General features: G+C 32.1%; 1 protein-coding gene across 3 annotated transcripts in view; it reads left to right on the top strand.

Moving 5' to 3' along the window:
- The window catches only part of ANKRD12 (ankyrin repeat domain 12), a 121,003-nt gene that overhangs the window by 27,974 nt on the left and 76,166 nt on the right, over positions 1-16,863 (top strand). For all 3 annotated transcript variants that reach the window (XM_016120904.2, XM_016120906.2, XM_016120905.2), the window contains exons 2-3: positions 2,659-2,798; positions 13,591-13,738. In XM_016120904.2, the coding sequence (XP_015976390.2) occupies positions 2,712-2,798; positions 13,591-13,738 (235 nt within the window). In that variant the 5' untranslated portion in view covers positions 2,659-2,711. The remainder of the gene's footprint in view (positions 1-2,658; positions 2,799-13,590; positions 13,739-16,863) is intronic.

Here is a 16,863-nt window from a genome sequence, read left to right as displayed (position 1 = left end):
TTCAGTTTTATTGATTTGTCTTTGTTATTTAATTTGGATATATTCTCGTTACCTTTCTATAATTGGTTCTGCTTTAATTTGTGTGTGTGTGTGTGTGTGAGAACAAACTATATGATTGTAATTTTAAAAAATTTATTACATTTGTTTATGTCCCATTATATGGCCTATCTGGTATATTCTGTGTGCCCTTGAAAAGAATGACTATCTTGGACACATTTTTCTATAAATGTCAATTAGATCTGATCAGTTTGAATTAGTGACATTTTTCCATTCTATTTCCTGTCTTAATTGAGAGAGCAGTTGAAGCCTCCAACTGTAATTGTGAATTTGTCTGTTTCTGTCAGTTTTGTCAGTTTTTGCTGCTTGCATTGTGAAGCTCTGTTGGTTCAACACACAATTAGGGAACTGACCCTTTTATCAGTATGTAATATATAATAACCTCTTTGCTCTGAAATCTATTATGTCTTAATATAGTTACTCTAGCTTTCCTTTTTATTAGTTTCTTCATGGCATAGCTTTTTTCATTTTTTAACTACCTGTATCCTTATATTTGAAGTGAATTTCTTGTTAGTAGTAGCATATAGTTTGGTCACTTCTTTCTCTCCTGACAATCTCTGTTTTTGGTATGTTTAAACCATTCGCATTTCATATATGCTTGGATCAGGCCTATTGTTTTCCTTCTGGTTTTCATTACTCAGTTTTTCTTTTCCTGCCTTCTGTTGGGTTATTTGCATATTTTAAAGTATTTCATTTTAATTTACCTAACATGAATTTTATTATTTCTTTGTATAAATTTGTGTAGTGGTTGCTATAGTGATTACAATAGATATCATGAGCCCAGAACCTACCTATGTATTAAATATTTAATATTTGTTGATTGAAGTAATATTTTTGGAATTTTATTGTGACCTGTTGTTAGTGCTGAAATTTTCCAAGTAAAGTTTTTGAAAAACAGCACAAGCTTTTTCTAACATGTCTGTTAATATAATAGTGTCATGTATGGTTTTCTCAAAAAATATTGATTACACTTCTTTGTTCACCAGTAACTGCTTGATCTACAGAGGAGATACTGCTTTATTGTCATAGTCTCTCCTAGGCTAATGATTATTGATATTATGCAGCTCCTAGGCTAATGTTTATTGATATTATGCAGTTTTGGCTTTTGTGTCAGAATTTTTCTGTTATATGACTCAAAACTCTTAACTCTGTAAGCTTTACACAGAACTAGTTTTGAAGACAGTGCTATATTTAAATGATTCTGTTTATATGGTCATATTTGAAACAGTAAAATGACCACAGAGTAAATTCTCCTTCTTGTCTGTAGTGTCAAAAAGTATATTTCTTCAGGTTTGTTTCCTTCTCTATTAAAATGAAAGATTTGATTTGAACTTTGGCAGTTTTTTTGTGTTGGAATATGCTGTATTTTGGCTATATCCAGGTTAATCTAGTTTTGATCATTTACAAATTAACTCAGTTCATTTGAGGGATACTTGGGTTTTTTTCTATCAAAACCAAACAAATTTTAAAGCACCAGTAGGAGAATGTGAAGAAGATAGAATATTTTACCAATCCTCTGAGTATTAATAATTCATTTAGATATTAGAATGTAGCTTACTTGGACCTGTGAATCCATGTAGGAAATTTAAAGCATGAAATAGTTGAAATTAGGCTTGTCCTGTTTGTGGTTGTGGTTCAGGTCATGCTCTGGTTGTCCAGCAGCCTCAGTCTAGCCCTGTCCTGTGCAATCCAGCTTCCTGTGATAATAGGAACATTGTATATCTGCACCATATAATATAGTAGCTACTTAATTTTAATTTAACCTTCAACAACCACATATGGTTAATAGGTCATCATACAGCAACACAGGTCTAATCTCATGGTGTCCCGTTTACATTTAAAACCCCCTTCTTGGTATTTTTTCTGGACCTCTCAAGTATAAGCATAAGCTTTTAAGAGGGTCCTTGCCCTATTAAGTTAGCTTGCAGAGCTGGAGACAGAAGGCCGAACAAATTGGAAAGAAAATGATACACGAAGTAATAATTACAGTACAGTATGATAAGGATTAAATCAGTCAATAGGGTGATAAAGTGTCTAAATGCCTGGAGGATGTCTGGAGTTCAGTGAAGGAAAAGAAACTACTCAAGGGATTTTAAGTAGGAAGGGTTTAATAAATTTAATTTAAAAATAGAATTAAATGTTGTAAAATTACCAATCAAACTTATCAGATTCTTGGTTGGATCTTTAGAAATAACTGCTATACCAATCCAGAACTACTAGAGAATCTAGTAGGACTTTTTTGCCTCTAGAGCCATGCTGGAATGACAGACTCATTGCCACTGCTTCCACTTCGACTGCTTCTAGGTACCCAGAAAACTAGAGGTTGAATATTAGCCTACCGAAGGTGGGAAGAAATGTAAAAGTAGTTCTCTTTTTTCAGTGACAAGCTGAATGGACTTGAACAAGAGAACTTTAATTAGAAATTCAAATTATTCAACAAAAACTTACTTTAGGTTAGGATAGCTTCTCTGAAAAAAAATAAATTATCTCATGGAGACAGAGAAAACCAAATTGTACTATTGCAAATCGCACTATATTGCATAAACAGTAGGTTTTATTGTGTACATATACAAATAACTCTTATATATCCTTTCTTTACAGATCCAGGATGAGAAGACTGATAAAAGAAGAAGCTAGCTGAAGAGCTAAATAAGATGCCCAAATCTGGGTTCACAAAACCAGTTCAGAGTGAAAATTCTGACAGTGACAGCAATATGGTGGAAAAACCATATGGAAGAAAGGTATATGATTATACAAAAAATTTGTCGACTTTCTTGAAACTGGGAAAAGATTCCCAATTTAGTATTTTTAGTCATTACTCATAAAATAAAAAGTGTGGATGCCAGATAAATCCAAACCATTTATCTAAGCTCTTTGGAAATAAATTGGGTTCTTGTGGACAAAGATTGTTCTTTATTCCCTAAAATAACACAGTTACTAAGATCGTTAATTACTTTAGAACTACTCCTTGGGATGAAGGGGTGGAATCCAAGACCTCACAGTCATTTGGCATTTCTTTCCCCACTCTCTGACCACTGGTAGCAAAATACACATACACAGTAACTATTCCATTTTCCATGTCTGTAACCTTGGATAAATTTATGTAACTTTCCCACCCTCAGCATGTGGGTGTGTGCACGTCTACCACCCTCAGCGTGTGGGTGTGTACACATCTACCCCTCTCTTCTATCTCCCTCTTCCCCACTACCCGTAATAGAAGATAATGCTTTATAGAATTGTTGTGACAGTGAAATGACATAAGTATTGTGTTTAATATAATGCTTGGTGCATACTAAATGCTCAATTGATGTTAATAGTTTTTGTTAGTTGTTAGACATTGCCAGTGACCTGTGTTTCTATCTTTTTACATCTATCCTTCTTCATTCCTTTTCAATTTCAACCCTCAAGACCTTCATTTAGACTCTGCAATTGTCTCCTAATTGATCTCTCTATCCATAGTCTCTCCTTTATCTAGATAGTCTTACACATGATCTTTCAATTTTTCTTTTTTTAAGTCTTTTTTCCCCTAAGCCATTTTCTTCTTGAAAGACATCTGGAATTTTTCCAATTTTTGGCTTATATGAGTAAAGCTGCTATGAACATTTGTATACAAATCTTTTATTAACAACTTTATCGAAGTATAATTTATGTACCATAAAATTTACCCATTTACAATTCAGTGATTTTTAGTAAACTTTGAGTTGTGCAAACATCATTACAATCCAGTTTAGACCATTTCCATCATTGCTAAAAGATTCTCATGCCTATTTACAGTCAGTTCCCATCCCAACCCTCAGACAGCCCTAAATCTGCTTTTAAAATCAGGAAGTGTAAGTTCTCAACTTTCTTTTCAAAAATTGTTTTGTCTATTTAGGATTGTTTGCATTTCCATATGAATTTTAGGATTAGCTTGTCAAAAAACAAAAATAAAACAAAAAGCCTGCCAAGATTTTAATAGAGATTTTATTGAATCTGTAGATCACTTTGAATAGTATTGCCATCTTAACAATATGTCTTCCATTCCATCCCCACAGAATATATCTCCATTTATTTAGATCTTCAATTTCTCTAAGTAATGCTTTGTAGTTTTAAGTGTACAAATCTTGCACTTTGGTTGTTAAATTGTTTATATTTTTTTATTTTGGATGCTACTGAAGTTAATTTCTTTTTGGATTTTTCATGGCTAGTATATAGAAAAAGTTGATTTTTATATGGTGATATATATCCTGTGACCTTACTGAACTCATTTATTGGTTCTAAAATTGGATTCCTTAGGATTTTTTACATGTGAGATGAGATCATCTGCATATAAAGATAATTTTACTTGTTTTCCAATATGGATATATTTTTTTAATTTTTCTTGCTGACTGCACTGGTAATCTCTGCCTTTTGATTGCAGTGTTTAATCTACTCACATTTAATATAATTATTGGTAAGGTTGGATTTATATCTGCTGTTTTGTTCTAAGTTCTTATGTGTCATGTCTTTTTGGATTCCCATCTATTGCTGTCTTTTTAAAAAATATTTTTCAAAAATATATTTTTCAGTACTATTTAAATTTCTGTGATTGTTTTAAAAAGTATATTTCTTGAATTAATAATCTCAAAATGATGATCTAGAATTATGTACATCTGAATTACTACAGGTTAATATTGACTTAATTCCAGTAAATTATAGCAACCACTCCAGTATATAACTTCATTTCATCCCTTTCTTTTGTGTTTTCTGTGTAATTAAGATTACATCTACATTTGTTATTAACCCAACAACAGAATGTTATAATTACTGTTTTATACTTCTTTTCTAAAGAAGTAACAGGAGAAAATTGTTTTTACCTGCAGTTTTACTAATTTGGGCATTCTTAATTTCTTCCTATGGATTTAAGTTACTGTCTGCTGTCATTTCCTTCCAGTCTAAGAATTTTTTTTAGAATTTACTGTAAGGCAGATTTTCATCCATGATTTCTCTCAGTCTTCATTAATCTAGGAATATCTCTATTTTTATCATTTTTAAAAAAAGAGATTTATTAAACTGTAATTCACATACCATACAATTTGCTCAAAGTATAAAATTTAATCATTTTAGAGTATTAACAGAGTTGTACAATCATCATTACTATCAATTTGAGAACATTTTCACCCAAAAAAGAAACCCTCTTTACCCATTACCAGTCACTCCCCATTCTGTGCCCAACTTTCACAGCCCTAGGCAACCACAAACCTACTTTCTGTCCATGTAGATTTGTTTATTCTGGATATTTCCTACAAGTGAGGTTATTTAGTAAGTGATTTTTTGTGACTATTTGCCCTTATTTTCAAAGGATAGTTTTTGTTGGATACTAAAATTCTTAGTTGATTTTTTTATTAGATTAAATGTCATCCCACTTTTCTTTCTTGGTTTAAATGTTTCTGATGAGAAGTCAGCTGTTAACTGTATTGTGCCCCTGTCCTGCTGAATTTTTTTTTTCTGCTCTCTTGTCTTTAAACAATTTGTAATGTGTTTAGGATCCCTTTGTGTTTATCTTATCTAGGATTTTTTTAGCTTCCTGAATCTGTAGATTTTTTTGTAAAATTTGGGATATTTAATTTACCTTTTATTTGCCATCTCATTTGCTATTAAACATATCTAATGCATTTTCAGCTGCTCTTTTCAAATGAAGTATTTCCATTTGGCTTTTTGTAATTTTTTAAATTAACATTTTCTATTTGATATTGTCATATTTTAATTTGTCAAACCTTGTTTTATTTCTTTCTTTCTAGTCTTTGTCACATCTAGTCCCTGGGTCCACTCAGAGAAGTTTCTATTGCATACATTTCTCTTGCTTTTTTGTATGTCTTAATTTTTATTGAAAACTGGACAGTTTAGCAGCTCTAGATTCTCGTTATTGCCCACCTGAAAGTTGTAATTGTTGCTAGGGTTTTGTTTGTTTGTTTTTAGTAAAATATCAGGCGTTTATCTGCTGGTGTCCATTTTTTTCTTGCTTCCTAGGGGTTGCCTCTGTATTTGCATAGATAAATAAGCAGCCATTGATTGGTCAGAAGTTGTACTCAAACATCGTGAACCAGGAAGACTTTCTTTCATCTTCTGCTGACAGTCGTATGTGCGTTGGGTAGTGCATTTAATGTTCAGCCGTTTTTTAAATCTGGCCTGGCATTTACTTTATACTGGACTCACCCAGATCTTCCCTTTGCTTGTCAGATAAGGATGTATAGATCTCCCTTGCACATGCATACAGCCTCCTCAGTGAGAGATCTGTGGAGAGTTTAGCCCTTTTTGGTCTTCCCCCAGACATTTACATAGCTTCCCTGTCAGCCAGGGATATGTAGCAGTCTTATCTAACGCCGCGTGTCTCTCTATTTTTTTACAATCTCTCTGTTAAATTTCTGTCTTATCCACCAGCAATGCTCCCCTACAACAAGACCACCGCCTTACAATAAGAAGACTGTTCTCCCCTTCTCTATTTCCTGCCTTGTTTGTTATTTTTATTAACAATCGGCTGGGTGTGGGTTTTTGGCTGCACTAATTCAAGTCGACACTCTGGTAGCTTCCCCAGCTTTTCACCCTGATAGCACTTCATGTAATCTTAACATTGGCCAGGGAATGAGAGCAACCCCAGGCAAGAATGCCGAAGATGCTTACTATTCTTACCCATAGTTCAGCAGTTTTTGTTGAAGGAAATGCTTCTCAATTTCTTGTTTATTTTTATTCAGTTTCTAGAGTGTCGAAATAGTTTTATTTTACAATTTTGTCCAGATTTATACTTGTTTTTTTGTGAACATAAGTTGCTGGTATCTTCATTCCACCATAAAAGTTTTACCAAATGTATTTTAATGTGCAAATGTGACAAATCTTAAGGAGAGTGATTTCATTAATCTGTTCATTTTATCCAGCAGACCTTATATGGGATTTCTATTGTGTTATGTGCCTTTCCTCTGACCCTTAGAATAAAACATTGAGTGGTTAAGATTTGGTCTGAATCTTTATGAAGACTCTTAACTAATTACTCTACCTGTGTGTCTGAAGTGTTTTACTATCAGGACCCCTTGATAGTCTTCAATATGAGAGGATCTCAAAGAGTTTTTTTTTTTCAATATGTGGCTATATCTGTTGGTATTTATAGTACCAGAAGTTAAAACTGAGAAAAAATTTAAGTATTTATTAATTGGTTTTAAATATAGTAAAACTATTACATATTATTAAGAAAAACTATTTACAGACATACCTTAGAGATACTGCGAATTGGGTTCTAGACCATCGCAGTAAAATGAATATCCTGACAAAAGAGGCTATTAAACATATCTAATGCGTAATACACAAATTTTTGTGTTCCCAGTGCATATGAAAGTTATGTTTACACTATACTTTAGTCTATTAAGTGTGCCATAGCATTGGGTTAAAAAAAATGTAGATACCTTAATTAAAAACTACTTTATTGCCAAAAAAAAAACCCATTACCTGAGCCTTTGGTGAATTGTAATCTCTTTACTGGTGGAGGGTCTTGTGTCTATGTTGATGAAAATACTATCTGCAAAGCACAGTAAAGCAAAAGGACAAGAAAATGAGATATGTCTGTATGCCAAGACAAAAGTATTAGTGAGAAATGTGTCATTGATTTTCCAAAAACTTTAATGTCTGGCTTCACAGAAGACAGCCAGATTCTCATCTTTTTCTGTATTCAGTATGTTTAGGTATCACTTGTCATGTATTCTCAAGAAACCTCAAATATACATTCTTGAGAGAATGGGAGAGAAAGGTATAGCAATTTTGTAGGGTTATTGTGAGCATGTTTCTGATCCTGCAGATCCCCTGAATTGGTCTCAGGGACCATACTTGGAGAATTTCTGTACAATTGTAAGAAGCACACTAATACAAGTATTGGCAGGACAAAAAGGAGTGGAACGATCAATTCTAGAAGGTTCAGGGATGGTCTTACAGTAGAAAATACGCTCCAGTTCCTGAAGGATGAATAATATATAATCAATAGGAAATTGAGAATAAAGGATAGTCAAAGCAGAAGATGTAAAAAAGACATGAATCTATAAAAAAAGACATGAATCATTGTAGTGCATATGAAGATAGAATGTAATCCGTGAAGAGTATAAGATAGGAGATGAGCATTAGATAGGGGCCAGTTCATCTTGGCTTTGTCTTCCTTGCTAATGATCTTGGAATTTATCCTGGAGCCAGTGAGCCAGAAGGGAAAGGCCATAATAGAAACCAGTTAGAATGTCATTTAAAAATGTAAGCAAAGAGCAGTGTAGGCAGTCAGTGGCTGTGGGGATGGAGAAAGTTGGCGGATCTAAAAGATGTTAAATAAATTAAACTACTTGTGTATGTAGAAAGAGTAGTCTAAGCCCTAGTTTGGGCTCAGGTTGATTGGACTATTCCCTGAGAAGGAATTTAAGAAAAGAAACTGGTTATTTTGAGAAGAATGTTTGGTGTGTACTTATTGAATTGGGTTGGCCATCAGAACTTCTAAGTAGAAGTATTGATACAGTTAGATATGAATCTGGTGCTCAAAACAGCTATATTGAAATAAACATATGAGGATTTGTGAAAGAGTAACCTATAGGTATGGAAGTGTCACCCAAAGAGAGTGGGGCAAGAATGGAGGAACATATACCCTGAAGAATTAAAGTACTTTAGGAGGAATAGAGAAATGGGGAGTGAGGAGGACAGAGAAAGAACCTAGAGAGGATACACAGAAAAGAGTGGCTAAAGGAATCTGTGCCAAGTGCCACAAAGGTTAACAGCAAAAATGAGGCCATTTGGATTTTTTCAGTTGAGAAACCTTAAATGACCTTGGTAAAAGTAATTTCTGTAGAGTTGTTGGGACAAAATATAGTGTTAGATTTGAGGAAAGAATTAGAATTTTTATGTCTAAATGTTTAAATGTAGTAAAGGTTGCATCTTTGAAATTATACCTGGACTGCTTGATGTTACTTTTTGGGTTCGAATGTATAAGGATAAACTTGTTGAAGCTTTTATTCATGTTAGGTACTTTGTGTATATATATCTTTTGAAAGCTGCCAGTAACTATACAGTAGTGCCAGGTCACGGAAGTGTGATTTCTTAAAAGTATAGAGACAAGAGCAAAAAACAAACACTTTTTATTAACATACTTCTATTAAAAATATGGTTTAGGTAAGTTAAGAATACATATTAATCACTAGATTTATAAAATAAATAGAATATAATACAAATTTCTCATTTATTAACTTTTGCTTTACCTAAAGGGATTTATTTAACTGTTCTCAGACTCTGTTTAATCATTCACTGTTTCTTCAAGATCACATGTTTGGGTTTGGATCACAAGGTCTTCTGAGGTGTGTGTTTACTGTCATGTTTTGGAATTTTTCAAGCAGCTTAACATCAAAACATGTTAGAAATAATTTTCTTCAGTTTTAAATAGACATTTGACTGCTTATTTGCACCTTAAAAGAGGAAAGGCCATAATTTCCATTCCAAATTTCCAGCTTATAGACCATATTACTGCTGCTGCTTATGACAAAATGAAGTTAGAAGGGAGGGAAGGAGAGAAGAAGGCATGGCCATATTATTCACCTATACAGTTACAAAGAATGTTTTCATAATTTCTTTTATTAGTGAGTGATTGACCTTGAAGCCAGCCTCTAGCTTCTGCTGAGTTTTTTCTTCCATAATTTTTTTAAGAATAAATACACAGTTATATAGAGATATTGTTTATAGTTTAGTATGGTGCAGATTATTGCTATTATGAGATCCTAAATTAATAAAATAACCTGCACCAAAATTTAATTTCTTAAATACATTTAAAGAGCATAATTTTAAATAACACTCCTTTTCTATAGCAATATAATTTTTACATGAAGTGTTTTCATTATCTCATTAAATATTTTAGTGGTTAGGGGTTCATCAAAAATATTTTCTCACAATTCTTCAAATATTTTATTTTCACTCCTAATCTGTAGGATTTTTTCCCTTTGGTTTTAATGTTTAGATGTTTCTCCACTGCAGTTTTCAGTGATAAATTAGTATTTAAAATTTGCAAAACAAAATCTTTTATAAAACCTATGTTAATCTAAACCTAGGTTAAATTCATAAAGTGTGAGAAAGTCGCTATTAATCATTTAACCTTCTAAGTAGCTCTGTTCTGTCCTTTTCATCATCAGTATAATTCAGACCTTCATTATCTCCTATCCAAGTGATAATCGAGATATTATTTATTACTCAAGTAATATACATATTCATTGTAGAAAAATTAGAAAATACATATAAGAATAATGAAAATAGAAATTGCCTTTTCAAAAACTGAAGGATCTGAGATTTACCCTACTTGGAAGATAATCAGTTTCATGTATGCTGCCAGAAGACGTGAGACTCTGGGGTCAGATATAAAGGAAAGTTTGTTTCTCACAGCAATAGCAGTAGCCATATATCCACATTTGTGCCTGTTCCCTGAGCCCTGTTACTCACAAGGGGATGCAGAGAGGGTCAGGTAACAACTACATATACAGGTGACAACTACATACATATGGATTGTGTTACAGGAAAAGAGCCCAAAATGTTTTATAATAGGCAATAAGTCTACCTGACTTTTGCTCTAAAGGGAGAAATTATTTATTATACTGATAGTAAACATATCTACCTTTTGCTTTAGAAGGAGACACTGTGTCTTCCAAGGCTTTCTATGCAGATATGAAAAGATAGTCCAGAACAACGGGAATTAGTGCCTCTGCTTGCAAGATGGGCAGAAATGCAAGAGAGCCATGCCATTACTCGCAGATAGCCATTAACATTTTGGTTTATATCCTTCAAGAGTTTTCTCTTTACGTGTGTGTGTGTGTGTGTCTGTATATATATATATAGTTTCTCTTTTTTCTAGGTAATTTTTTACTTCTTTTTTCTATCTTACTGAGTTGGTAAAGGCTACCAATACATTGTTTAATAGCAGCAGTGATAGAAGGTCCTTCTTGTCTTGCCATTCATTACTGTGTTTGAATGCTGTTGTAAGTTCTTGAAAGAATAACATTAATTTAATTAAATACAAAATATTTAAAATAACATAACTAATAACTAAAATAATAAAACTAATAGTCATATTCTTTATGTCATGAATATGGAAGAATGTGCCAGTGATTCTCTTCTGAATCCCCAGAATATTTATATCATTTGAGAATATAGAAATTTCAAGACAATCAGAAGTAACTAATTTTATTTGAAAGTTTTCCCCACATCTGGAAATAAATTTTAAAGTATTAAGAATATCATAAAACCCTTTAAGTAACACTTCCAAAAACAGTTTTATTTTACAGAGACCAGAACAGGTTGGTAGCAGTTGTAAATATTCACACTAAGCACCATATTGCACCAGAGAGCATGATCAATATATTTTTGAGAACATTTTCTGTTTAACAGGTTATCAAATTGGTTTAACTTGTTTTATGGCACAGAACAGTATCTTTACTTACAGAGGTACAAGGGAAGGATAAAGGATATCTTCATGTTTTTCTTAGATTCTTTTATTAATAACAAAGATTCATATTTGTAAAGCAAGTCTCTAGAATTGGTATTAATTATGCATTTTTATTTCTGACATTTTGACATCTTGAGCCTTGCTGACCCTGGGGAGACTGCCCTTCCCAAGGGCTAGTCAGTTCCTAGAGATAGTAAACAACTCACTTGTGACCATGCCTTTCATATGCAAACCACCAAATCCAGAGTCTATCCCCAACCACTAACTTTATCCAGCTCTTATACTCTGGCCCACTATCCCCCTGCCCTAATAATCACCCCAGAGCCAGGTGCCAGATAATAAGAGAAGCAGCACATTATACCCCTAGAGCCTGCTGAAACCACAGTAAAAGCTTTTGCCTACATTTTTCTCCTTTCCCTTGGCCTGACCCACCTTGGTGCTTCCCCATGTTGCCCTGCATGGTTTGTCATGCCCCCTCTTCTTGAGAACTGTGAGTAACAAACTATTTTTAACTAATAATGGACTCCTGATCTGTTGGCCTCATCATACCTGAATTATAATAAAATCTACATTTTAATGCAACTTTTATAAGCAAAATGCATGCCCGTGAAGCTCCATTTCATTGGCAGAGTGAAAAAACAGGTTAAGATCATTTTACTTTATAACTGGGGAGTAAATAATATGAGGCTTTTGTTCTTCAGTAATCTTTACTAGTTAAAATATAGGAGAGTTGCATTCTCTTCTTGATTGGCTAATTTATCAAGAATGAATGTAGTCTATTCAGATGATGATGTCACCTATTAAGGCATCATATTTTTCTTTACTGTTTTGATACAATGAATTATAAGATTTTCTAATAATGAACTATTATATTCTTTGGATGAACGCTGCTTGCCTTTGATACATTATCTAAGATACTAAATTTGATGTCACAGTTTATTTAGGACAGTTTGCATTTATTTCATAAGCAATTTAATGTGTAATTTTTGTATCATACTCTTTGGTATCAGTTTTAGACATGAAATGGATTGGGTAGCTTCTCATTTTTAATGCTCTAGCATTGTTTATATGAAATGGAAAATATCTGTTCCTCGGATTTTTTTGTATTAAAAGTCTCTTGTAAAATCTGGGTGAGGTATTTTTTTTTTTAAATAAAGGGCTATGGACTTACTATCTTCCCTCATCATTGGTCTATTCAGATTTTCTATTTCATAAACTAATTTTTAGAAATGCATGTGTTCCATTTTCCAGGCCTTAAATTTTAGTGGTCTAAAAATGAATACAGTGTTCTTTTGTAACTTTTTAACATCTCCGAGATTGTAGTTAGGTCTCAATTCCAATCTTATTTTTCTCTTCTCTCTCATTTTCATGATTAGACTCAACCAAAAGTTTTATTCTGTTGCTCGTTTAGAATCACCTTTTGGTTTTATTGATAAATTCTATTTTTTTAAAAAAACTCAATATTTTTTCTTTCCTTCCCTCCCCTCATCCTTTTAGTTTCTTTTCTATCTTGATTTGAAAGCTAGCATCTTCTGCAGTCTAAGTCTGTTTCTGATTTGCTTCTGAGAATCTCTACAATTATATCTGTTTATTATAGTTTGGGGACTGTGTTTTTAAGCTCTCCTGCATAAGAGTTGTCATTATAGCAGTTTAGATGTGCTGTACCAGTTCAGATATTGATAAAAGCTGTAAACCACGAGACTAGTATACTTCACCTGAATGAGTGAGAACGTGATATTAATAAAACATAATCTGTTTAATTCAACCCAGGATTGCTTTTTCAGATTTTTATTTGTTCCTTGGTGATAATATCTCTATTATACTTAGATATAAAGTTCTGTTATATTCAAGATACTGTTTTACTGTGTTAAAATTTTGTTAAGTAAAAGGGAAATATAAAACAAGTTAGAAAAATATTATTGATACTGGTCTTAAGTACATTGAGGACAATGATGGTTTCTAATTATCCTCTCTGCATTTTTGCATGTTCGAAAATTTCCTTTATAAAGTTTTTTAATACTGTATTGCTTAGCTAATATTGTTATAACTTTATATTCATATTTGATTTTTTTTAATAGAGTAAAGACAAGATTGCATCCTATAACAAAACTCCAAAAATTGATCGAAGTGATGTGGGCAAGGAGATGAAAGAGAAATCGTCCATGAAACGTAAACTTCCTTTTACCATTAGCCCATCAAGGAATGAAGAACGAGATTCAGACACAGGTAGAATAATTTGTTGTTTTCTGGTAAAATCTTAATCATCTTTTACTATGATTTTCCTCATATCATTCTTCTTGCACCTGCTTTTTTTATAGAGAAATTTTTGTATTTCAGTATTTAAGATTTATCATTTTGGGGCAGAAATTCATGTAGTTCTCCCCAAACATGATTTCTAGTCAGAGATAAAAACAATTTGCTTTCTTCCTTATTTTTTTTTCATGTTTATTACAAATCAGTTTCATAACTTAATTTTTCAAGAGCATTTCAGTGATGAAATTTACTCAATGATAGGAAGCATAGGTATGGTAGATTTGAGAAAAAAAAAAAATTGATTTCGTGGACACATTATTGACCTACCAAAGAAAAAAAATTAGGCATTTTGATTCAAAAATACCTATTTCCTGCTCCCCCCAGAAAAAAAAATTGAGGCTAACTGCCTAAGTTCAATTCATAGTACTTTTTTGTCAAAATTCTTATATATCGGAATTAGCTAGTGGTAATAAGGTTTATTAGATAGTGGTAATAAGGTTCTAATTAGTTATTCATAATAGATTAGAACCTTATTACCACTATCTAATAAATTACTAGATTGTATTTTAGCCCTGAACTAATCATTTCTTGAGACTAATATTAACTAATATAAATGTTTGTTATGTATTTATCATAATCGTTTTATCCCTTGAATGAAATATTAATAATGAACTGTTCTTGAGAATGTTTTTCAGCTTCATTCACAAAAAGTTAGTGTTCCATTCTGAGTTTATGTACAGAGATTATATCCTACTTAGAAAATTCTAGCCATCTTCATCAATATGGAAATGATCTTGACTCTGGAATCTTTGAAAATACCCTAAAAACTTTGGAAATGTCCTCTGCTAACATAGCTTTAGAAAATACTTAATTTTTAATATGCAATTTTAGTAGAAGCAAATAGTAGGTCTCTGAGCTTGAACTAGGAATTGTTCTTAAACACATGACATTTTTAAATCTTGAAAATTACTCTTTTTGCAGTAATTAAGAAATTGTGCACTTTGTCCCTTGTGTGCTTTGTCCATTTTAAGATATCCTGGCTTCTTCTAGAGATTCAGAATCTTTTCTGAAGCATGACTTCTTATTTTTAAGCAGTGTTCTCAAGTTATTAATAGGTCAGTTAGCTAAGAAGAAGGTGGTTGGTTATATGCCTTTAGATTTATAAGATTTAACTTATATTTTTTCCCTGGAAGTCCTTTAGCTAATCATTTCTGAAGTACTTACATTAAACAAATTTTGTTTTCTAGCAACAGTAATACTTCTACTAGTAGTTTGAAGAAAGAATTTAGATAAGTTCAAACAATGTTGACATATTTTTGGAAATAAATAATGTTTCAAAATAATAAAGTTCCCATGAGAGTTTTTGTTACTAGATCAGGTGGATTATTTGTCTCTTATTTAGAAAAAAATTAAGGAGAAAGTGTTACTTAGGGAGACATGAACCTTAGGCACTGAATAAACATTAATTCATATTTTAATTAGATTATATACTTTTCTCCCTTACAGTTTTTTCACTTACTGAATTTAGCGGGATATTTAAGCTCTCTTTAACACTGTTTCATAACAAACTGATTTTTCTTTTTGGAAAGGTTACATGCTAGTGCTAAACAAAATTTTGGTGGATTTAAAAATATATATTTTTTGATAGGATGAATTTATAAATTTTAGTAAACAATAGATGAAAGCTTTAGTTTTGTGTGTGAATGTGTGCACACATGCACATATACAGTATTAAGAAGGATTTCCCTAGGCCCAAAGCAAAATGTTTTATTTACAGTTCAGCTGTCTTATTTTCATAATTTAAAAAAATAAAATGCAGGTTACTATTAAGTGATATTTTTATGTAAAAGATAATTATTTACCAAACCCCATATCTGACATTGATCTTTTTATAGAGTGTACTATATTTTAAATTATTAGCTGAAATAATAAAAGATACAGAAGGGAGAAATATTCACAGCATATATGACAACCCTTATCTTAATATGGTTAGCATTTAAAGATCTAAATGTGAAGAGAAAAATACAAAAGTGTAAAAATGGACGAAAGATACAAGCAAGTAGTTCAGAACAACAAAATTACAGTTAGCAAAGAAATACATAGAAGAAAATCAGTAGTGATCAAAGAAATAAAGTTTATAATGTTTGACAAAATTGTCGGCCTAGATCATACCAAGTGGTCCCTGGTTGGAAATAGAGCTTGCTTTATTTAGTAGGTCGTAATTATAGGAGTACCTAGTGGGAAGTAAATATGACAACATATATCAAAAACTAAAAGTTTGCTAACATTTGTCTTATTCATTGGCATTCTGTATAAATTCCTGACAAGAGTAAAAATTATCTTCAGGTATGTTTATCTAGCTTTCTTTATAATAGCAAAAAAAGAACCAAGAAAATAGTGTCAAGTTATATAAGATTTGTTAAATTATGATAAATCCAATGAAGAAATATGATTTTACTTTTAAAAATAACATCGTATAAGAATATGCAATATGGAAAGATGTTCATAAAAATGTATATAAAAGATGTATATAAAGTGAAAAAACAGGTTACGGAATAATATGTGCTGTTCGGTTGCATTGAAAGTTCATAATCTGTAAATTTACACATATCTGTATTTGCACATAGGACAGATATTAACAAACATATGGAAGGATAAGATCGTTTAAAAGCCTAAACCTGTGGGTGTATTATGGGTCCAAAACAAAAATGTAAATGTTATAAACCCCAACTTAGTGAAAATAATAGAATGAGGTTTAGAGCCATTTGCAACGACGTGGATGGACCTAGAGGATATTGTGCTAAGTGAAATAAGTCAGACAAAGACATACACCATATGATTTCACTTACATGAGGAATCCAAAGAACAAATGAACAAACAAACAAAATTAAAACACTCATTGGTAGAACAAACTGATGATCGCCAGATGGGAAAGGGGTTGGTGGGCTGGGTGAAAAAGGTGACAGGATTAAGAAGTACAAATAGGTAGTTAAAAAGTAGTTACAGGGATATAAAGATATTCCCCATCATAGAGAATATAATATAGTCAATAATATTGTAATAGCTATGTATAGTGCCAGGTGGGTTGTAGACTAATC

The sequence above is a fragment of the Rousettus aegyptiacus genome, unplaced genomic scaffold (assembly GCF_014176215.1).
Source record: "Rousettus aegyptiacus isolate mRouAeg1 unplaced genomic scaffold, mRouAeg1.p scaffold_m13_p_12, whole genome shotgun sequence".
Lineage (NCBI taxonomy): Eukaryota > Metazoa > Chordata > Mammalia > Chiroptera > Pteropodidae > Rousettus > Rousettus aegyptiacus.
Note: the sequence above shows the minus strand (reverse complement) of the source record. Positions and strands in the feature narration are given on the sequence as shown.